This window comes from Mastomys coucha, unplaced genomic scaffold (genome assembly GCF_008632895.1).
Source record: "Mastomys coucha isolate ucsf_1 unplaced genomic scaffold, UCSF_Mcou_1 pScaffold21, whole genome shotgun sequence".
In the NCBI taxonomy this organism is placed as follows: Eukaryota; Metazoa; Chordata; class Mammalia; order Rodentia; family Muridae; genus Mastomys; species Mastomys coucha.
This window is the reverse complement of record NW_022196904.1, coordinates 20,069,131-20,093,545: the sequence shown is the minus strand read 5'-3', so window position 1 is coordinate 20,093,545 and position 24,415 is coordinate 20,069,131. Positions and strand designations below refer to the sequence as shown.

The following is a 24,415-nucleotide window of genomic DNA, read 5'->3' as shown; positions in this document are numbered from 1 at the left end:
ATTAGAAATACCATTCACAAATGCAGTATACACATAGGTGAATTCTTGAGTAAGTAAACAGACAAAGCTGAGCCGACAAGCACACACCCAGAAACAAAGAGGCATTACTCCCAGTGTTCTTCTGCCCTGTGTATCTATTTCAAGGTGTCCTTGCCAACGACAGTGTGAGGGGTAATATAATAGGGAGTTAGCAGGTCACCAGCAGCCCAAACAAGAAGTATGGTGCTCATACACCTGGACAATGCGAGACAGGGTGTGGGAACGGCTGAAGTTGCATAAGTGAATGGAGAAACAGGTTCAGCATAAAAGGTTCTGTTGGAGTGTGCAGTGAAGTGGACAGATTTTAGTCCAGCGCCATGGAGTTCAGTGTTCTGTTCTTCCTTGCTTTCTTCACAGGCTTCTTGCTACTCTTGATCAGGGGCCACCCAAAGGCCTATGGCCGTCTTCCACCAGGACCACGTCCCCTGCCCCTCTTGGGAAACCTCTTGCAGATGGACAGAGGAGGCCTCCTCAAGTCTTTTATTCAGGTAAGAACTATATGAGGTCTTAGTGTTGGTTTCCCCTTCTTTTGTTTTGGAGGCCACTCAGAGGGAAGAGCAAGAGACTCCTTCGAGGATATAGGTTCAGGTGGGAAGGTTGGTGAGGAGAGGGTGAGATTCTGACTGGTGATGGATACTGACTCATGCTCAGACTGACAAGTAAGTCTTCCTGCGTTGGGATTGTGTGGGAGCATGGTGGTTGGAGTGTGAGAGGTATAGAGGTATTGAGGTGTTGAGGTGTAAGGATATAGAATTTTAACTCGTGGGGCTTGTCTGTTCCAGAAGAGAAAGAAAAATATCAGAGGCATAAACAACCAAGGTTTGCTTAGTCAGAAAAAGAAATTAGCCTGAGGTATTCCAGGACAAAGGGGAGGAGAGGCAAGGCAGGAGGTGAGGTGGGTAGGTAGGTAGGTGCGTAGGACTAATTTTTTACAAATACTATGTTCCATCCAAGCAGCTGGTTCTGGAACTATCTTTACTAGTCCTCACAAGTGGGATTCCATGTTTATTTCTCATTAATACTCAATAAGCATCCATGCCCCCAAATCCAATTGAGAGATATGATATAGTGGTAACAATCCCAATGTCCTGCTACCCTTTGGTTTTTAATAAATCACCTACCTGGATCAAGGGCGTATTCGTTTTTTTTAAATTAGTTTTTGAGACAAGTTCACCCTACTATTTCCAGGCTAATGATCTCTTTGACTTAACATCTCATGTACTGGAATGACAGTATGTGTGGTACATCTGGCCATAAGTGTTTTAAAATATGTGCTTCCTACATGTTGCAAATTGTCAATTGACATCCTATTTAATTTATTATTTTTAATATTCTCCAAAAATCTAATTCCTTCCTTTCTCATTCTCATGTCTATACTTTCCTCTGAAGCCCGTTCCTACTTGGAGGTAATTATGGTTGCTTCAGTCAGTATGGATGAAGGGACTATTTATTGGATCATGAGCAACTTATGAGTGGCTGCACCACTGAAGAAAGTGGAGCACTCCCCGAGTACTCTAACTGCCCACAGACTCACAGTGAGAGCTGAGGGTATCCTGTCATGATAGCATCACATGTTGCATTTTTTCCCTGTAGGGACAGTCATAATGTCATAAGAAAACAAGGTACAGAAGCTAGGCAATGTGTAATGAGAAAGAAACTACTACCTTCTACAGGTAGTAGAATCTACAAACAATTGTTCAAATCCACAATTGATCTAGGTGTGTGGCAATGTGAGAGAGCTAAGCTGCATTCTTTGACTCTCAGGAGCTGAGAGTCTCATTGCAGATATAGAATAAAATTATAAAAATTTATTAGTCAAGTTACTTGTTCACTTGGTGATGGTGGATAAAAGCAAAGCCTTAGTAATTTAAAGGTCACTTGAGAATTAATACATGAGACGCAGGACTTGCCATAGCCACAAAGATATCCTTGAATGAAGATGAGTTTTGAAAAGAAGCCATTCCTGAGCAGCAATTGGTGCTAAGAGTGGAGCTATGTGCATATGATGTAACAGGGATGAGGCAGGCGTTGAATTTTCAGGTAATGGGGACAAGCTGGCTTCACTGATGCCAAGATGGTAAGAAGTGAAGTGGTTTAACTAAGCTCTTTGACTCCTGGTGACATTATCTGTTTTCTGGTTGCTATCATGAAAGTCCGGATGCTAACTTATTTATAAATTAAAGGTTCATCCAGCGCCTAGTTGTGGAGTTTGGCAGTCTAAGATCAAGCAGTTCATTTTTTACAGACTCTGATGAGGAGTCCTTTCATGTATCTCAAAACAGTAGAGGAAAGAAAAATCTGCCACATGCAGAAGAGGCTAGCAATGTAGAATGGCCTTGTTTTAGAATAATCAATTCTCCAAGGATCCAGCACTCTCTGCTTGTCCACTATTAAGGTATTCTGTGGATCTGCCTTGAAGACCTGATGCCCTTCATTAGGCTCCAGCACTTGAAGGCTCAACTACCTCTAACACAACCATTTTGGAGACTGTGCCTCCAGCATGTGAACCCATAGAGGACACTTAAACTATTTTCAAGTCATAACACATAGAACAGGCAAAAAGAAAAGAAAAGGGTAGCTGGTCCAGATAGGTGGCTCTGGATGCCAACTGGTGGTCATGTCCAATGGTGAACTCCAGAAGAAACCAGCTTGGCTGTCCCAAGCATGTTCTGCAGGAACCTGCAGCCTGATTCAAACACAGCTGCTAAAGACCATGTCTGCTCCACGAGGTTTGGCCTTATTTTGTACCCGGGTGCTGATGAATTTGAAAGTGCTGACTGAGCCCTCTGGAATGTTTTTTGGAGGCTTCCATGGTTGCTCAAGAAGCTGGATCCACTCGACTAGGCAGCTGTGTTATTCTAAGATGGTGTGTGGGCTTTAATCATGATGTGTCTGTTATAAAGATTGAGGTCTTTATTATGACATTATTTTAGCCAGTACTAGAGAAACAGAGACAAACTGTAGCCTCAATTGCCAATGTTAAAACTAAAAAGCATGAAGATTCTATAGTTTCAGATTAACACTTTAGTTTTTTAATAAATAAATTATATATTACAATGCTATTATATTTGGGGTATTATTTCAGTATTGTTTTTAAAAAACACATTTTTTTTAAACCTAGGTATGATCATGCATCACATCCTGCTATTGTATAAAAGAAGGAAACTTGGGGTTTCAGGCATGCCAGACAGGCAGTCTACCAATGAAACACATCCTCAGTCCCTAGAGCAGACACCTTCAAAACATCCTTGCACAACTCCTTTTGTTCTGCTCTGTTTTTCTTTGTCTTACCATTACCATCCTGGCATCATTTCCTAAGACCTGCATTCTGTATAAATGATGACACACAGGCTTCTAATGTAGTTTAAAGCTTAGGCCTTTTGTAGGACAGTCTCTCAGCTATCTTATCTAACTTAACTGGACGATGCTCATGGCCTGCCACTGGCTAGTTCCTCTATACCTTTCTCTCCACTACACCCCACGTCAGTTTCTTTGTGTGTCCACCCTCTGAATCTCTTGCTCTGCTTTCTTCCCTTGTTTCACTCTTTCTGACTGTAAGTTCTGCCCAATGCTTCCTGACTTAGCAGAAATAAAGATCTGTCAGCTCTTGATTACAAGTAATCAGTAGCAAGCCAACCTTTGATCCAATTCTAGATTGCCTTTGGCAGGTGAGGAAAGATGAATTTTTACAAAATAGAAAACCCAGTGATGGACCATAGAAATGATGATACCAGAATCCTGCCAGCATTTAGCTCTCTGCTGGTACAGAATTAACAGTTGAAAATACAGTCACAGCTCCACACAATGTGAAAACATTATCCTAACAATTACTCTGGTCTCCTCCTTTCTTCTTCTGAGGTTTGCCTCACAAATGCATTAATATATCTGTCATAAGAGTGGGTTTGCTATCAAAGTGAGTTCAGCTCCCTCCTACTCAGACTTATTTTTTTTAACCTCTCATTCTTTTAACATGAATGGCATGAAAGGAAATACTTTCCAGATGCATCTTCAATGACCTGAAAACCCCCAGTCTAAAGAACTATAAGAAATAAATCCCTGTTATTTTTAAATTGTCCAGAGCCAGGCATTTGGAAAATAAACAGAGATGGATGAAGTTTTATTCAGGGAATACTCATCTGCACAGGTACACAGATGGTGAGAGGAGAGGCTAAGATCTAGTGTATAGAGGTATGGAGGTCCCAAGTCTCTGAAATGCTCCTGGTATAAAGCTACTTAACAATGGAAATATCACTAAATCTTTTCAGAATTTGGTTGAAAGTGTAGGCCACTTCTTTTGTAATTCTGCACATAGAAATTGACATAAACTATTGAGTATTTCCCAGGTTTAGGGGCGCACACATGTAATCCCAGAACTTGGGAAGTGGAAGGAGGATGATAAAGAGGTCAAGGTCATTCTTTTGCAACAGCAGAGCTTGAGATTATCCTGGGGTACAAGAGATCCTGTTTGAAAAAAAAAACAACTTAAAAAATTACTTTGAGAATTTGTAGATGTCTTCCAGGTCTTTCATGACCATCTAGTTATATAGGATTCCACATGTGTTTTGAGAGCATAAATGGAACACATGTGCATGTTCTGACAGTGGGGAGGAGGGATGATACCAATATTTCTCTGTCCTTTCAAAGTCAGAGAGATGTGTGATTGTGCTGGAGTTAAAGTCTTCTTGAGATTACTTTTCTTTTCTGGTGACAACTAGGATGCATGTTTCCTAAGGGTGTGACAACTGATGTTTATTAAATGATACCTGCCTTGATCCATACATTCACTCATTCTTCAACTCACTGATGTTGTTTGTCTCCTGTGTCCTGGAAAACATTCAAAGTATGGCATCTCAGAAGCATGTAAGATTTCCATGCCAGTGGAACATTAACCTGGGATGACAGACACATTCAAGCAGATAGAAAGAGTCAGGAAATAAAACAAGCAGCATGCTACTTTAGAAAGTAGAGGGAACTGGGGACAGGACATCTTGCTTTGTCTGTGAACAGAGACTCTGAGAGGTACAGGTGGTGTTACCAGAGAGAAGTAATGTTGCTGAAAGATCCTGAAGAGGAGCAGGGTCAGGGAGCAACATGGGGTTCGTGTCAATGATGAACACTCGGGGAATGGACTAACAGGAGGACTGTTAGGGTCAGGTCAGGTAGGACTGTTTATACCAGAGGACTGATAGGTCAGCTTAGGTAGGGCTGTGTAGACCATGGTATACTTTGATATAGTTTTTAGTGGCAGGGATATAATGTATGGCTTGAGGAAGGTTAGGGGTATTAAGTAACATGTGTTTCAGTCAATGTTCTAGCATGGGTTGTGGTCAAGATTTTCTTACAGATGTTAGAACAGAAGCAGGGAAGCCAGCAAGGAGCTTGCAGAGGGAGGTGCCCACCATTTTAAAGTAACCTTAACTATAACTTTTCAAACATGCTTATTTATGGGTATGTATATAGGCATATTTATATGCATATATATGTGAATATATTTTTTAATTATGTATACAAACCACTTCATGAGGCAGAGGCTAGAGGAGGGAGTCATGTGTCTTCCTCTATCAGTCTGCCTAGTCTTTTGAGGCAGGGTCCCTCCCTGAATCTGGGTCTGAATCATCAAGGCCCAGCAATCTTCTACTTTCACCTTCTAACCCTTTAATTTCAGGTCACAGGCCCATATGAACCCCTAGATTGGTGCTGGAATCCAAACTCTGGTTATCATGACTGTGCAGCATGTGCTCTTATATGCTGAGCCCCAACTATTACACTAAAAAATGATATATCCATTATCTAATTTACTATGTGCTAGTCATGTATCTATCATGTATCATTTATCTAGAAGCATCTATTTATCTCTGTCAATTATCTGTCTCTATTTTTATGTGTATCTATCATCTATGTATTTATTCATTCATCCATTTGTCAATATCTATCTATCTATCTACCTACCTACCTATCTACTATCTTTTATCTTTCTCTGTGTCAGTAATCTATCTGTGTATTTACCATCCATCTTTCTATCTACATTTATTATGTCAATTAATTTTTTCTATTCTTCTCAATTATATATGTATTTATTAATTGGCTATCTATCTATCATCTCTTATCATCTATCATCATCACTGTGTGGGTGTTTGTGAGTGTATAAGTGCATAAATGCATAGCGGATTTCATAAGAAGGTATGAGACCCTCAAGTCCCATGAAGCTGACAATTATAGGCAGTCATCAGCTATGTGACATGGGAGGAAGACTGAGTTCAGATACCCTGCACTACCAGCAGTGCCCCTAGCCACTGAGACCCCTCGCCAGCTCCAACTATGAGTTGTGAGGGAAGTCATTGTTGAAGTGGATCATCACCCAAAAAACACAGCTCAGTGTATCTTCAGAATGAACACAAGCTTCTCATCCAGGTGCATTTCAGTTAACATGAAGATCCATTCCTGTCTTACACCCTTGTAGTCACTACCTTTCACCATTTCTGACAAGGGCAGCAACTGTAGCTGTGTTTGAATATCATTGCAATGCAGCAGATGTAAGCAAAACCTGCTTCTGTGTTATCATTTATTCAGCAAGTTTCATTCATATCATTGATCTGAGCTGTGGATTGTTAGCTCATTGTCACATAAGATTTGATGGTATGACCCTTCTGAAAGCATAAATGTATCTAAACCAAACATATGTAGAGTTCATTTTTTTCATAGAATTATTCCATAAACAGTATCAGTGCTCACCATTTCTATAGCATCTAATTTCTATTAAGTACATGGAAATCTAGACTGAGCTAAGGGTCACAAGAGGATGAGGGTGGGTTACTTGCAAACATGCACCATTCTATTCAAGGACTTTCAGAACAAGAAGGTTTGGATATTCCTGGGACCAATTCCCTAGAGATGCCCAGAGATGATTGCACTACCAGGCAGTTTCCCACCTTTCTGTACTGTAGACATGATTGACAGGCAGGACCACCAACAGGAGTCATCCATTTCCTCTCCCAAGTAACCCAGTGGATGGGCCAGGTTCATTTTCTCTGACGGTTGTCAGGAGGCATTGATCAGGTTGAAGCTGGTTTACAGGAAGGATGGTTCTTAAGGAGGAACAACGATATGAACTAACCAGTACCCTCAGAGCTCCCAGGGACTAAACCACCACCCAAAGAGTACACATGGTGGAACTCATGGCTCCAGCTGCATGAATCCCAAAAAACACAGATCAGTGTATCTTCAGAATGAACACAAGCTTCTCATCCAGGTGCATTTCAGTTAACATGAAGACTCATTCCTGTCTTACACCCTTGTAGACAGAGGATGTATCAGAGGATGGCCTAGTTGGTCATCAATGGGAGGAGAGGCCCTTGATCCTGTGAAGGTTCAATTCCCCAGTATAGGGGAATGTCAGGGCCAGGAAGCTGGAGAGGGTGGGTTGGTGAGCAGGGGAAGAGGGGAGGGAATAGGGTTTTTTTTTCAGAGGGGAAACCAGGAAAGGGGCTATCATTTGAATTGTAAATAGAGAAAATATCTAATAAAAAATGAGATGCCATGAACTGATTACCAGATAAAGGGCATGGTCATGAGTCTATATGTGTATTATATTTCTATCTATCTATCTATCTATCTATCTATCTATCTATCTATCTATCTATCTATATCTATCAATGATAGGGTCATATGTGGCACAGGCTAGTCTCAACTGGATGTATATCCAAGGATGGTTACTGATTCTCTGGCCTCTACCTCCCTAGTGCCAGGATTATATGCATGTGTTGCCCTTGCTCCCCCATATTACACTACCAGTACACTGAGTAGGCTATTCTATCAATCAATCCAGTGACGAAATAACCCTTCAACTCTTAGATCCTCAGAAGGGGAAGGATAGCCAGGGAAGGAGATGGCTATTTAGCAGTATGTATATAAGTGTTTTGACAGTTTAACAACAGTATCTATGCTGAGTATCCAGAACCCTGGGACCCTTATGCTTGCAGCTTCGTGACAAACATGGAGATGTGTTCACAGTACACTTGGGACCAAGGCCCGTGGTCATGCTGTATGGGACAGAGACCATAAAAGAAGCTCTGGTGGACCATGCTGAAGCTTTCTCTGGCCGGGGAACAATTGCTGTGATTCAGCCAATTATACAGGACTATGGTGAGATAGGGGACAAGGTGGATGGGAGGAAGTGACCCAAGAAGGTGAATTTGAGAGATGGGACCTGAGCTGTGGGGAAGCACTTGGGATTCTCTGAACTTCCAGTGTGACCCACCTACCCCATGATTCCCCGAGGTGTGATCTTTGCCAATGGGGAACGTTGGAAGACCCTCCGGCGATTCTCTCTGGCAACTATGAGAGACTTTGGCATGGGAAAGCAGAGTGTGGAGGAGAGGATAAAGGAGGAAGCTGGATGTTTGGTGGAGGAACTGAAGAAATATGAAGGTGAGTCTCAGAGAATGGGCATAAAGAAGACATGAATGCACAGCCAAAGACTGAAAGAGATACACACAATCACAAGCACACACACACACACAGAGTGTAGGAAGAATGGGATATGGAGAGAGGTACAGGGAGGTGGAGAGAGAATACAATGGTAGGGAAAGAAACATGAGGTAATTGTGTCCAAAATTACTCAAAACATGTCCTGACCATAGTGGTCACTTTTGTTCAGAAAAATCAGTCTTTGAATTAATTTTATCTGCCCGTTGAGTATGATTGGTGCACACTTGTCATCTCAACTTAGAACTCAGAAAGCTGAGACAAGATGGTCACGAGTTCAAGTCCAGTCCTGTATACATTGTGAGGTCCTGTTTTACACTTGTGAGAGTGTTTCCAGTTCCATATACAGTGGTCATGGTGGGGTGTGGTTGTAATCCCAGCAGGCCAGAGGTGGATACAGGATGTTCAGATTTTCAAGATCATCTTCTACCACATTATAGAGTTCAAGACCACCTTGGCTTAATCATTGTCATACCCTTCCCACCCTACAATGGTCTTAGTCACAGGCAAATGCAGAGCTTAGGCAAATGAAAGCTAAGAAAGCAGGAAGAACTGCAGACATGTTCAAAGCAGGAACTATGGTTTCTCCTTGTGATTGTGCTGATGGGAATCAGTGAGCACAAAGGCTCATAGGAATTTTAGTTTGGTAGAAATCAGAAGCGTGTCTGGGTGCTTCATGAATCTTTTATATAAGAGCAACCTGATGACATGGATCTTTGCTTTCAGCTCCATTTATTTCCCCTTCTTTTTGTTTTAATTTAATTTAATTTAATTTAATTTAATTTACTTCTTTATATCCTGCTTACTGCCCACTTGCGTTTACGCACTCCCACAATCATCCCCTATTACCATTGCCTTCTTCTCTGAGGGAGTAGGGGCCTAGGTGCTCCCTCTCCCACTGAGGCCAGACAAGGCAGTGCAGGCAACAGCTTGTGGGATAGCCACAACTCCAGCTGTTCAGGACCGACATGAAGGCCAAGCTTCACATCTGCTACATATAACAGCTCCATTTCTTTACCGCGGGCATTTGTCTTCTTTTAATGACCTTTCTCAGGGCAGTTGAGATGATGTCAATGCAGAAGTGAGAGAGAAAGAAAGGTTCAGAGGCTGAAAAAAATAGCTGGAGAGAGAAGTCATAGAAATGGAAGACCCAAAGGAAGACAAGCTATAAGGCTGAGAGTAAAACTGACTAGCCTTAGAGAAGACTCTACAGGGAATCAGAGACTATAGACAAGCCAGCTCCAGGGAGAAAGCAACAAGGGCTCAACACTATTGGACAAACAACAGTCCTCCAAATACCAGGGTCCATGTCTGAACCTGGCATACAAAGACAGCAGGCAGCAGGTTCTGATGACTTCTCAAACACCACAGAGCCTAGAAGTCTGAGAAGGGATGGAGGAAGACTGGGAAGATGGGAGTGGAGTGTTCAGGGCTTGTGATTCCACACAGGCAACCCCTGTTTCTGCCCTTTTCTGCCTCTGGGAGTTAATTATCAGCTCAGTGTCTGAATGGTGACCAGGGAGGAGGTACAGGGTAGAGACAAACTACACACTATTTCTGAGACCCAGAATCGTTGTCCCAGTCATGATTAGTTGAGTTCCATTAGTGAAGCTAGCCTCCCTGCCTGTGTATATGAATAGCACCACATCTTCTTTACAGCACTGAGGGAAGTTAAATAAAATGGTACATGCATTACTGAGAGAAGGGGCTAGCCCATCACATATGCAAAATGGATTAGCAGGTGTTTCTATTATTTGAGTAGTGACGGGAACAGACTAACAAAGATGGAGCTGAAGACAATTGTTCCCCAGTTCCTTGGCCCCATGTCTCCTATCCTGCCTCCTCATCCTCCAGGAGCTCCCCTGGACCCCACCTTCCTCTTCCAGTGCATCACAGCCAACATTATCTGCTCCATTGTGTTTGGAGAGCGCTTTGACTACACAGACCGCCAGTTTCTGCACCTGCTTGACCTGTTCTATAAGACCTTGTCACTTATTAGCTCATTCTCCAGTCAGGTGAGTGGGTGGGAAGAGAGGAGCATCCAGGGCAGAGGAAGCAAGAGGCTGCTTTGTGGGTGAAAGAGGGCTGGAAGAAAGGCAGAGAAAATGTGGCAATACAAGGAGGCTGAGACCTGAGGCAGGGAGGGAGAGATGGTGATCAGGAGGGAGAGACCTGAATGTACAAGTACAGAGCCATACACATACGTATAAAATGATGATGTGGGTGATGCAGCCATACCCCAAAGGGTAGAGGACTTGGTTTCCATGCATGAGGCCTAGCTGTCTGTATCCTGGCTGAGGTGGTACAGAACACATGCAATTCTAGCACGTGGAAGCAGGGAGAATAGAAATTTTGTGTGATCCTTGGCTACATATTGAGTTTGAGGCCAGTCTGGTGCACGTGAGATCCTGTGCCCATAAATTTAAACCCCTAATATAAAACAAAGACAATTCAGAAAAGGGGATTGGGAGAGAAAGCAGAGGAAAGGAAAAGGGAGATACCAATAACACAAGACAAATGTTAGAGACAGATTTAGAGACAGAGTTCAAAAGCATGCTTGTGTTATAATCTAAGTGTATGAAGACTCTCTGTGTGTGTTTGTATGTGCCTGTATTTGTGTGTGTGTATGTCTGCCTGTATTTGTGTATTTGTTTTGTGTGTTTCTTCATGAAATATATGGACCTAGTCTAGAGAAGAGTGGTCTTTTTAGAGTCAGCACAAGACACACCCAGGTACCTAGTTCTTTTCACAGAGGAGATGTATTCTCTAGGAAGGGCAATCAGGAGGTGGGTTGAGGGCAAAGGCAGACAGTAGCACCAAGAAAGTGTTTCTGCAGGAGTAAAGATTGATGAGGGAGACAAGTCTGGGCTAAGTGAGTTGGTAAACCCTGATCAGACATGTTAGCCAAAAAAATGAATTTTGATTGTTGGACCACAGTATTTAGTCTCAGGAATGAGTCAGTAGCCACATAAGGGGAATGAACATTGGGGACTGGCTTTAGAAATATAATCAAAGATTTGGCATGGGGAGAAGGGTTAAAGGCAGAACTGGTTGTTCTGTTTGTCATGTTTGCCATGCTGGGGCCTATCAGAGCCCTCATTCTCACCTCTTTGTTTTAACATTGGGTTGCTGGCTGTTGGGTATACGGGTGTCATTTTTCTCTGGGTGTTTCTGCTGACATGAGGGCATCATCATTAGGGACCCAAGGAAGCTGAGATATTGGTCAAGGTCAGGAAAAGTAGGTTGTTTTATTTGTTGTCCAGGCTCTGATGAACCATGTGGGCCTAAGAATGGGCAGTCTGTGGGGCTGGACCAGGATGTAGTTTCTGATGAATCGTCTGGAACTGGCAAGTTGCTAAAGCAGCCTCTATGTGATTATAAATCTGCTGGGATATACTGGGGACGGAGGTACAGTTAAGGAGTTAAGGAGTCTAGCAAAAACTTATCTTTTAAAATCTTGGATGTGTATTTGAAACTTTAAGGTGTATGGTCCTGGTAGTTGGGGAAGGAGAGTCCCAAGACAAGAGCAATGGGGTCCTATCTCCCTCTCTGGAATAGACAGGTGGGGAAACCTAGGCTTTTATTTGTAGGAGTACTTTTCCCAGTTCCTTTAACCTGTGACAGGCCTGTTTAAATAGGTTTTCTGAAGTTTATAAGAAATTTTAAGGTTTATTAAGAAGATAAAAGTTTTAGACATGTTAGTATTACCATTGTTGGTAATCTGGTCTGAAATCTATATTGAAGAAAGTGCAGTAGATTAATATCTTTGAGTCATAGTAGAAGTTTGGGAACCCAAACAATAGCATAGAGAGAAGGAAAGATTTCTGCAGCACAGTTTTATCTAACTTAAGTTACTTTCTCAGGCCCATAAATTATTTTCTCAGACCCTCAAAACTCATTTAAGCTTTTATATACTCAGATCTTAAAACATTTTCTCATAACTTGCACTTACAGACTTTTTACAGTTTCTTTAAGCTTCCAGATCCTTGGATCTTTACAGCTTGTAGTTACATCTCTTAAAACATTTTCTCAGACTGTCATAATTTCATACCTATATAACTTGGTGAGTGGGAAAGGCGGGAGTCAGACAGTAGAGGTGGAGTTAGTTCTCTGGCTACATTGTAAGTTTGGGTTCAGTTTTGTAAAAGAAGGTATTATTAGTTGTGGTAAGAGATAGGAGGAGTTGGAGAGATCGAATTAGGATTTAGTATTAAAGTGAAATGTTAATAGCAAATAATGTCCTATATTGAAAGAGGATTAGGTATGTTGTCATGTAAGTTATGTATTAGGGCAGCCTGGAGGGAAAGATGAGTCATAAGGGAAGAAGGATCACCTTGAGAGCCTGTCATGTAGGCACAATTATTGTCTTCACATGTAAGAAATGAGTTTTGATAAGAGAAATTTGGAGGGATAGAATCTGAAACAGTGGGAGGAATTGGAGTCCCTTGGTGGAAGAGATTGGGACTATTATACTTTCGGAGGTGTATGTGTGTGTGTGTGTGTGTGTGTGTGTGTGTGTGTGTGTGTGTGTGTGTAAGAGAGAGAGACAGACATGCAGAGAGAGAGACAGAGAGAGACACAAACACACAGAGGTGAAAATAGATTTTGAGGGGGATTTTGCTAATAAGGAGCTGAGATGGACGAAGCTGTTTACAATGAGGTGTTTATGAATTGGTGTATGAGAGAGGCTAAGATAGTTGACTTGGGGAAAGGAGAGTTGAGTTTTGGAAGATGAGAGCAAGTAATCTTTGAAATTGAGGAGACTGAGGAATGAGGCAGCTATTAGAGATGGAAGGACTGCAAAGGGGAAGTTCATCTACATACTGAAGCAAGTGGGAGGCGAAAAGGGTGAAAGCAGGCCAATTCCATAAGAAAGAGGTAGGTCTGTTATTGTTGTTTGATGTCAATGAAGTATAAGTGAGCCCATTCTTGAGTGCTAAGAGAATCAGTAATGTTGCTGGGTTGTGTTGGACTTTTGATTCTGGATGGAAGGAGCAAATTTCATTGCTATTGATGGCTGGCAAGCCAACATCCAGAGACAGGGTATCCCCTGGGCTTCAAGTGGCTGCTAAGAAGGTCTCTGTGAGTGATGGGACATCACCCAAGCTCTATCACCAAGAGGGGGATTCATGTGTGCAAGGGAAAATCTGGCAACTTTGCTTTTTGGATAGTTAGGGATGGACAAAAACTGGAATCTGGCTGAACAGCCATCGAAAGCAAATGGAAAACTTCCAATCTGAAGTTGGGCCCTGTTGATCCATTCTAGTAATGATCCTTGTCATAGACACCAACATAAGGGAGAGTGACCCCCTCAGAGTCAGTAGAGGACACAGACAGACACCAAGCTGTTAGAACAAAGGAGAGTTACTATCCTGGAGGGTCAAGCAGGTGGGGAATGTGTAAAGTCAGACACCAACCTAAGCTACAGTTGCAGCAGCAAGAGAAGGAAGAGGAGGAGAGGGAGGAGGAGAGGGGGAGGAGGAGGAAGAATGGAGAAGTGTTTCTGCCGGAGTGAGGATTTTAAGAAGAAAAGGGGCAGTCTGTGTTGGTAAATAATGATTAGTCATGTTAGCCAAATAATGAATTCTGATTGCTGGATCATGGTGTTTAGTCTCAGGAATGAATCAGTGACCAAATAAGGGAATAGACCTTGGGGACTGGCTTTAGAAATATTATGTAATTGTTTAGCAAGGGGGTGGGGGAAGGTCAAAAGCATAAGCTCTTGGCACCATGTTTGGCATGCTTGAGTGGGTGAGAACCCTTCACTTAGGAGCAAGTGGTAGTTCCAATGAGACTGAGCTCCACAGCTTAATGTATTTAAACATTTGAGCCCTAGCTGAAGAGCTTTTAGGAAGGATTAGGAGTTGTCTCCTTGTTGATAGAAGTACGTTGCTCGGGGTGTGCTTTGAGGTTTCAGAAGCTCATGCAATCCTCAGTGGCCTCTGTTGTTCTCCCTGCCTATGTAGTAGGATATTAAATCTCAGCACCGTGCCTACCTGCCTGCTCTGTGCTTCCTGCCACGATGATACTGAACTAGCATTCTGGGACCTTCTTTCTAACAGGTGTTTGAGCTCTTCTCTGCTGTCCTGAAATACTTTCCTGGCACCCACAGACAAATCTCCAAAAACATACAGGAAATCCTCAATTACATTGGCCAAAGCGTGGAGCAGCACAAGGCCACCTTGGACCCTAGCGCTCCACGAGACTTCATTGATACCTACCTTTTGCGCATGGAGAAGGTTTGTCCTGCATGGATGAGAGAGGTGGTGGGTGAGAGTGAAGGATGGGATGGCATCAGAGGGAAAGAGGGGAGGGGGAAGAGAAGATGGTGAGGAGAGGTAGAAACAGAGATACAGAACATCTGGAATAAAACAGAAAGCAATGAGAAAAATGATATAGGGAAAGAGAGAAGGGGTGTGGCTGGGATGAAACACAGGGCAGGGGACGAAGAGCAGAAAGACTGCAGAGAAAGGAGCCTAGGAGACAAAACATGATAAACAACCAAAGAACAAAGTAGAGAGAGAGAAGACAGAAGAGTTCAAGGGACATTGTCTAGGTCCTCATAATGTTCAGAGTTCTATTTAGTATGAAACCCAAAAATGGAAGGACAGAGCCCAGAGATGTGTGTGCTTCTCAGGTCCAGTCACACCTGAATCATCCTTCTCTCTCCCATCTGCAACCAGGAGAAGTACAACCACAACACCGAGTTCCATCACCAGAACCTTATGATGTCTGTGATCTCTCTCTTCTTTGCTGGCACTGAGACCACCAGTACCACACTCCGCTATGGCTTCTTGCTCATGCTCAAGTACCCCCATGTTGCAGGTGTGTGAAGAGTGGACAGTTGGGGGATCTTCAACCCCTTCTTGGCTGTAGGGGTTTGTTGTGTATGGGTGAGACATAGACCACTTACATCTGGAGCTCTGAAAGCTTTGCTCTACTTGTAAACTAAGGCAATGGTGTGGTGGTGTGTGAATAAATTCTCAGATGGCTTGTTTTCTCCTATCACTTATAGTTTGATCCATCCATCCATCCATCCATCCATCCATCCATCCATCCATCCCTCCCTCCCTCCTTCCTTCTAGCCTTCTGCCTTACTTCCATCCTTCCATCCATTCACTTTTCTTTCTATCCATTCACCTCTTCATCTGCTTACACATTCTCTTCATTTTTCACCCATCTATTACCTATTTATCACTTTTCCACCCATCCATTTTAAATTGATTAATATAATGGGTGATAATATACATAGTTTTTAGTTTGCTCATTTTTGTCATTCATCAATTTTTCCTTTTATTAACTAACTCATCCAAAAAATTGATGTTATTGTGAGCATGGATGCTACAGATTATCCAAGGACATATCTACAGAACCCTAGCCTGGATTTAAAATTTAATTTTAATTTAGTATGCATTGGTGTTTTCCTGTGTATTTCTTCATGAGGGTGCTGGATTCCTTGGACCTAGAGTTACAATGTGAGCTGCCATGTGGATGCTGGGAATTGAACTTGGGTCCTCTGAAAGAGCAGTCAGTACTCTTAAACAGTGAGCCATCTCTCCAGGCCCCTGGATTTTTATATATAAATTCACTGCAAAGAAGTATGTGTGTGTGTGTGTGTGTGTGTGTGTGTAGACCTGTGTATGCAGGAATACAATTGATAACATTCATTACAGTCTTACCATTTCTCCCTCCAGCCCTCACCTGGATTAACAGTTTAAATGGACTTTTCCTGGAGTTTTTTTTCTCTGTTTTATAAGTAATGCTGGATCTTGTTGAGAAGAGACTCTTAACAGGCTCTAAGCATGGTTGGAGAGAAAGGGCCTTGAGAGAAGCACAGGTGTGTGCATACAAGAGGGCACCATGTCTTTCTCAGCAGAGTCTCCTTGCTCTGAACTATTCCTGGGTTACTGGATCCCAGAAAACAGGGTCATTGTGCATCACCTTCAAGATGGAGGCACTGTCTATTTTCTTTCTTTTCTGAGCAGAGAAAGTTCAAAAGGAGATTGATCAGGTTATCGGCACACACCGGGTCCCAACCCTTGACAACCGCATCAAAATGCCATACACTGATGCAGTCATCCATGAGATTCAGAGATTTTCAGATCTTATCCCAATTGGTCTACCACACACAGTCACCAAAGACACAATGTTCCGAGGATACCTGCTTCCCAAGGTGAGACCAGCTGCAATCCCTCATCGCTACTCCATGAGTGTCCTCCACTCTCCTAATCACCAACCTCCTCCTGGCTGTGGTTTCACAGCATTCCCTGTTTCTTAGGGACTGACTGTTTTGTATGTGAGTCAGGGTTTGTTAACATCTTTGTATCTTGCAATGTCTCCTAGAACACTGAGGTGTACCCCATCCTGAGTTCAGCTCTCCATGACCCACGGTACTTTGAACAACCAGACACCTTCAATCCTGAGCACTTCCTGGATGCCAATGGGGCACTGAAGAAAAGTGAAGCTTTTCTGCCCTTCTCCACGGGTGAGCAGACCTGTGATTCCTTTCCCAGACACCAGAGGGCAGGCCCACTCTTTGAAACACACACACACACACACACACACACACACACACACACACACACACACACAGCAATAAGGTCCCTTTTTACTGGGTCTATCCCAATTGCTTTGCTGACTCATTCCATTCATACTGGCAACAATCCCATGAGGGAAGTCTTGAGCTGAAGGAGAATCCTGGTGAGGAGGACTTTGGGGAAGTGGTTAAAAGTCTCTAAACCTGAGCAAATTCAGCTTCTTGTTTTTCATTTTATAATTAGGGAGAGCCTTTTTAAAACAACTGAAAAAGTTTGTCTTTAATCTCAATTAAATGCCCAACAAAAGAGAATCTTTACAGAGAACAAAATGAGCTCAGTGCAATGGGTGGGGGGAGGGTACTCTATCACTGTCTTTGAAATAAAGAAGAGGTTAAGAGAGGAGATGGGAACACTAAATACTCAGTTGTCAGCAAACTCATGACATCTTCAAAGCCAACCAATATTTTTTATGCAAAGTTCTAAAAGTAACAGAAGATGTCTCCTTTGTTTTAAGAACTCTAATGACCAAAATAACCCATCAATTATTTTTAGTTGTATCAAATTCATCACTTGTATCCCTTAGTCTTATGTTTCTTTCTTTTTTCTTCTATTATTACAAATAGGCCCTTTTCTCACACAATATATCCTGGTATCAGTTTCCCTCCCTTTACTCTCTCAGTTTCTCCCCACCTCCTTTCCCAAGTGGATCCACTCATTCAAAAGGAATAGACATCTAAGATAAGAACAAGCCACTAATGAAATAAAATATAATACAATAAGACAAAACTAAGGACATCAAAATTGAACAATGTAAACCACCAGAGGAAAAAGAGCCCAAGAAAAGGCTCAGGAATCAGAGATGCATTCATTCACACACTCAGAAATCTCATAAAAATAGTAAACTGAAATCTATATTATATACATAGAGAGCATGTGCATATCTGGACAGACCCTGTGCATGCCCTTTCAGTTGGTGAGCTTTGATCATGTTGATTTAGAGGCCGTGTTCCCCTGGCATCCTCCATTTCATCTGGATATTTCACTCTTTGGCCTCCTCTTCCACAAGTTCCCTGAGCTCTGATTGGAGGGATGTGATAGAGATATCCTATTTAGTCTTGTGTGTTCCAAGTTCTCTCTGTGAGCAATGCCCTGGTGTGCTTCTGTGTATTTGTTTCCATCTGCTGTGGAAGGATGTCTGCCTGATGATGGCTGAGTAATGCAAGAACCAATGAGCATATTAGAATATCTTTAAGATTCCTTCTAGTATGACTTTTTTTTTTTACCAGTAGCATATGATTTTGTCTTAGGTCTCTATTCAATCTAGTTACTGGTTCTTTGTCAAACCAGACATTGGATGGCTACTCCCAAAAACTTTGTGCCACCATTGCACCCCAGCACATTTTGCAGGCAGGACAACTCTGTACATCAAAGATATCGTGGCTGAGTTGGTGTATACATTTCTCATTCAGTAGTCCGCAGAGTATCTTCCACATCAAAGATGCAAGGACATGAGGTTGAAGGTTCTATGTAGAATGCAGCTTGACATCTCCGTGTTTGATGAGTTGTGTGGGTGTGGTCCTCATCAAAGTCCAAGTTTGATGAGTTGCTATTGTTGGTGGAGAACAATCTATTGTGTTGTCAACAACCTGGATGGTTTGGGCATTTCTATGAGACCACTTAGGCAGACAACTGAGTGGGTATAAACCAGCCCTCTTGCTAAAAGCTTCATTTAGTGACAAGAGTTGGCTATTTGGGACTATGTCTCTGTCTTACTTGGAGATTTCATTAGGACTGTCTTCATATATTTTAGGAAGTTTCCATTGCACCTACCACCCCTTAAATACCCCTCATATCTAGTTGCCTTTTTCCACATTTCATTGCTCAAACCCCCCTTTCCTCCCCACATGATACTCCCATTCCTGTCTCCTCTGCTACCCCGGCTCACTCATGTAACCTATTGTTCACTATGAAAACCTATTGTTTTCAGGGAGATTCATGTCTCCCTCCAAGTCTTTGTCTGTACATAACCTTTCTCAGCTTATGAACTGTAGCATGGCTATTGTTTATTTAATGGCTAATATCCACATATGAGGGAGTACATCTTATATTTGCCTTTCTGTGTCTCAGTTACTTCACTCAGGGTGATTATTTTCTAATTCCATACATTTAATGCAAATTTCATGATGCTATTTTTTAATAGCTGAATAATACTTCTTTGTATAAAGATACCACATTTTTTAAATCTATTCTGTTGAGGAACATGTATTATGTTTCCAATTCTGGCTATTTTAAATAGAGCAGCAATAAACATGGTTGAGCAAGTGTCCTTGTGATAGGATGAAGCATCTTTTGAGTATAAGCCCAAGAGGGGTATAACTGGATCTTGTGGTAGATAAACTCTCAACTTTCTCAGGAACTGCCACACTGAAATCCATAGAGGCTATACAAGTTTGTACTCCCACCAATTATGGAGGAGTGTAGATGTTCTTTAGTACTTTGTGGGTTCTTTCTTTGACCCTTCTCCATCCCCTCTTCTACCTTTAATTATTCAACACTTTATAGGAGGGAAAAAAGAATAGTGAGGGAGGGAAAGGGAACCCTGAATAAGGTAAGAGGGTGGAAAGGAAGCAACATTATCATTAGACTACTCCCTGCTGAATAGGAGCACTGAGGTCCTTGAGGCAAGTTTGATCTACCCTGTCAGGATGTGTAATTTCTTCATGTTGTTGTTTCTATTTCACAACTGGGTGCTTAACAAACTGAAATCAACAACAATCAACAACACCCAACCAACCAACAACAACCCAACAATAACCCAACAACAAACCAACTGACGCCACATTTTGAGAGATTTACCATTTCTATAAGCTTTGAAAAGTCCCCAGAATTCCAAACTTCGCATACTTGCAGAAACTATGTACAGGTGGCAAAATCATGCCTTTGCTAGAATACAAGACAAATCACAGTCAGCACCTGTGGACAATTCAAAGCACCTCCACATCCCACACCTAGGATTAAAACAAAAACACATTTTTACAATATTTCTGTGTTTTTCAAAGAAACCAAAAATCAAAAATTTTCATTACAAGAATGGCTCCCCTTGCTCCACATTCTCACCAGTATGACCTGTCACTTGTGTTATTGATCTTAACCATTCTGTCATGGGTAAGATGGAGTCTCAAAGCAGTTTTGATTTGCATTCCCCTAATGGGTAAAGGTATTGAGAATTTCTTAAAGTGTTTCCCAGACAGGACTGGGAGAACAGAGGGACAGGGGAAGATCTGCAGTAAAACTTACTGGTTTTCTGGCAGGAGTGGGCTGTGGGTTAGCAAAGAGTTCATATTCATTTTCTTTAAAAACAGCAAGAACAACCAACATCATCTATGAACGCTGCCATGAGCTGGGAAGAGTCATGATGACTTTTTCTGTGAACGGTAACAATGGGGAGATGGCACATGTCTTGATTGACCCTGTTTGCCTTAAATAGTCTTTGGCCTGTCAAATTGTAAGAGAAGTAAAAGTCATGAGTATTTGTTTGAGCAAAGAAATCATTCATGTTGGATAATATCCTTAACTATAGATAATTCAGAGTGACAGCACCTGTTAATGTTGACAGGCAGTGTCTATAGAGAAAGGAGGGAGCTGGGCATGTGCAGAAGCTTGATTCATTCCAGCTCCATTTCTGCCTTACTTGGTCATGCAGGAGGAGTTGGCATCCCAGGACTGGTCAACTGCTATGAGTGCCTGAGATTTGTTCTTCACTGGAAGAATATAACTCAAGTTACTGTGTGGTCCAGTTGGCTATTGTGTTTGGTTATTTTGTCATGTACAGAAGCTGCCGTCAGCCAGTTTAGTGGGCTCTCTAGGATGTAAACTTGGAAAATTTATTCTTAGGCTTCTTATCTTTTGGAGAAATGGATGTTCTAGAGACAATCCTATAGCCTTTGGTCATCAATCTCTCCCCTTGCTACAACTATGATGTTAAGGATGAAACATAGGGCAATGTGTATGTTAAGTAAGGTCTTTTGACAACACCTCTAGCACTTCCCTTCTGCACTCTAGAATGCCCTTTCCTGGTGAGTCTCTTTGCCTTCATCCCTCACTGAGTGGTTTTAGGCAATTGCCCTCCTGCTGAGCCATGTCTCCGTTAAGAACTGTCTAGTCCTAAGTGTAAGTGGTTTTAGTGACCCTGGGCTCATCCCTGCTCCTGGATCTGTCTAGTATAATTGTCTCTTTCATATTTCATCTTTGGAGTTCAAGACAAATAGGGCTGTGAGATAGAAATGAATTGTTCATATAACAATCACAAGATTAGAAGGGCAGACATGTGGAAAAAAGGGACAGAGAGAAATAAACAATAGAGAGATAAGAAGAAGTGTGAAGCAGATCTACATACAGAAAGACATGGTAGTTCCAACAAGAAGAGACATTTTGTAAGAACCAAGAAGTGAACATGAGACAGAAGAAAGATGATGAACCAGGCAGGAAAAGAGTGGGAGGACAGAAAAGCAAGTTGGAGAACACGACTAGAAATAGATAAAGGAACATGAGAGGGAACAGAGAATGAGCTAATGACAAGCTGCCCTTAGAGAAAGGAGGTGATTAGGATGGTATTTAGGGTATTGAGAAAGAAACAAACAAAAAGAATAGATCAAAAGATACATAGTGGTAATAGATACAGACAAAGGTTCAGAGAGTGCCATGGGTAAAAAGAGAGGGAGAGAGAGAAGGGGGAAGGAAAGGAGGGAGAGAGAGAAAAAGAGAAAGGGAGAGGGAGAGAGAAAGAGTGTGTGTGTGTTTGTATGTGTGTGTGTGTGTGTGTGTGTGTGTGTGTTTTAGATCCATAAAAGGTGCCCAAATCACCAGATTCAGACATGGAGGCATTGTCAAGACTGAGACAAGTTGTTAAATTGTTCTGGAAAAATCTAGGTCATAGAACCAGTTCTCGCAGAACTATCTCAGAGAGCTACTCCATAAGTTACCAAGCTCATGTTCACTAAATTCTGGAAAAGAGATGCCAGAAAGATAGGGTGCTTTTCTAAATACTCTCACACAGGCACGCTTTCCCTACAACTGGAAGGCCCAGACATTTCTGGGAAATTCCTCCTGCACTTGGAGGACCCAGGCAATCAATTACAGATAAAGAATCACTGAGGTACAGGATAGGTTGTAGTGTCTGTGCATGGGTTTTCAGGCTCCCATTGCTCTGTGGTACTCCATGCCTGAAGTTACAAACCAGCAAGGGCTCCTCATTCCTCTGAGAACCCAGTAGGTAACAAATTTCAAGGTATAGAAGAATAGGGGACAGAGAGAAAGAGAGAGGGCAATGAGAGACAGAGAGGACAGAGAAAGAGGAAAAACACAAGAGGTCTGTTTCTCTGTAGCCCAGGGTACTTGGAACCCACTGTCTTCCTGTCTCAGTGTGCCAAGTTCTGGAAATACAGCCATGTGCCTCCAGGTCAAGCCTATATAGGATTCTTTCCAAACAGTACCTTTTCCTTCAGAACATCCCTATGAGTTGGCTATCAATTTCCTCATATGAGAAATCAGGGATGCTAAAGGTCTTGCATTATAAATGTGTGCACAAACACACTTCAGAACTATTCTAATTTGCTTTTACAGTTCTGGAAGAAGGGCTCTTAACAAAAAGCTACAAATCTGTCAACAGTGACCACAAGGCATCCACCAACAATTTGTTCTTCATTTTATGATTTGTTTATTATATACATAATTGTATGTGTATTCATAAGTGCTATGGTATGGATGTATGTGTTTATGTTGGAGGACAGTTTTTGGGAATTGGTTCTCTCCTTCCAGCATGTGAGTTCAGGGTATTGAACTCATGTCCCCAGGACTAGTAGCTCACTGGCCTATGGACAAATTCTTTCAGGTTTGGAAATCTCTTAACATTCTCATTTATATTGCAGGTTGAGAGTCGAACCCATTGTTATTCATTGCAATAGACAGAGTTGTCTAAATGGGATTAGGGATGGGGTAGTACAGAGATTGTATACTGGTCAGGAACTCACATGGCTCACTTTTTCTGCCCACAGGAAAGCGTGTTTGTCTTGGTGAAGGCATTGCCCGCAATGAATTGTTCCTTTTCTTCACTACCATCCTCCAGAACTTCTCATTGTCCAGCCCTGTGGCTCCTGAAGACATTGACCTCACTCCCATGGAGAGTGGCCTTGCCAAAATACCCCCAGTGTATCAGATCTGCTTCTTACCTCGATGATTGGGCTGAGGCAGCCAGGTGTCTCTACTTATGTTGAGAATGGTGCCATCTTTCTGCCTCTGAGAGACCTGCTGGAAACCAGACTCTAGGTTCCTGCTCATACATTCTACTTACTGCTGTTTCTCTAAAGCCTCAGGGTGTGTTCTTCCCTGTGAATATACTGGACAAATCAATCAACTGTCTCTCTTGATGCATGAACAGAGACTTCTGGAGGCCACATCCCATGCGGACTCACCCCCTTTTTCCTCCTAACAGCCCCTGTCCTCACTTATCAGCTCTCTACACTCTGTGATCTGTGCCAATGGACTCTGTATATGGTCTGAATTCTGTGTGTACTGACTTGCCTAATATGTATGGTTCAGGTGAACAGAATTACATAGTATGTGATGTTTGGTGTCTCGTGTCTTTACTTTAATATCATCTAGGTTTCTGTATTCTACAGGCCATGGTCACACACCTTCATGGGTTTTTCTCATGCTATTTCTTAGAATCCTTTTTCTGCATTTTCTTTTTGTCTAGGCAGAGGCCTCCTCAGCTCATAGCTCCTGAGCTGCATGTTTCTGAACATTAACCTCAGGTTTCCTTATGTTTCTGTTTAAATCTCCCAAGAATCATACCAAGGCCTGCATTAGTAAGGGTTCTCTAAAGTAGCAGGACTTAAAGAATCAGTCAATTAATCAGTCAATCGATCTGTCTGCCTATCTATTTATCTACCATGTATTACCTATCATCTCTCTATTCATCATCTATTTAACATTCTATTTTCATCTATTTGTCTATATATCATGTGTGTATGTATGTATGTATGTATGTATGTATGTATGTATCTATCTATCTATCTATCTATCTATCTATCTATCTATCTATCTATCTATTTTAGTTAGCATTTTACTGCTGTGAACAGACATTATGACCAAGGCAAGTCTTATAAAGGACAACATTTAATTGGGCTGGCTTACAGGTTCAGAAGTTCAGTCTATCATCATCAAGGTGGGAGCAGGGCAGCATCTAGGCTGGCATGATGCAGACAGAGTTCCACATCTTCATCTGAAGGCTGCTAGTATAAGAGTGACTTCTAGGCAGCTATGATGAGCTCACACCCACCTACTCCAATGATACA

The 24,415-nt window shown here is 42.1% G+C and overlaps 1 protein-coding gene across 1 annotated transcript; it reads left to right on the top strand.

The window, feature by feature from the left end:
• Positions 1-320: 320 nt before the first annotated feature.
• Positions 321-23,682, top strand: LOC116100420 (cytochrome P450 2B1-like). Its single transcript, XM_031384235.1, has 9 exons — positions 321-527; positions 8,019-8,181; positions 8,317-8,466; positions 10,378-10,538; positions 14,586-14,762; positions 15,207-15,348; positions 16,509-16,696; positions 16,867-17,008; positions 23,114-23,682. The coding sequence occupies exons 1-9, from the start codon at positions 357-359 to the stop codon at positions 23,293-23,295; spliced, it is 1,476 nt and encodes a 491-aa protein (XP_031240095.1). The 5' UTR covers positions 321-356; the 3' UTR covers positions 23,296-23,682.
• The last annotated feature ends 733 nt before the right edge of the window (positions 23,683-24,415 follow it).

Bases quoted from the DNA above. Each gene is read 5' to 3' on its own strand.
- LOC116100420 (XM_031384235.1), top strand. From the start codon at position 357: ATGGAGTTCAGTGTTCTGTTCTTCCTTGCTTTCTTCACAGGCTTCTTG. The intron at 14,763-15,206 runs GTTTGTCCTGCA...ATCTGCAACCAG, and splicing joins ACCTTTTGCGCATGGAGAAG to GAGAAGTACAACCACAACAC. The intron at 16,697-16,866 runs GTGAGACCAGCT...AATGTCTCCTAG, and splicing joins GAGGATACCTGCTTCCCAAG to AACACTGAGGTGTACCCCAT.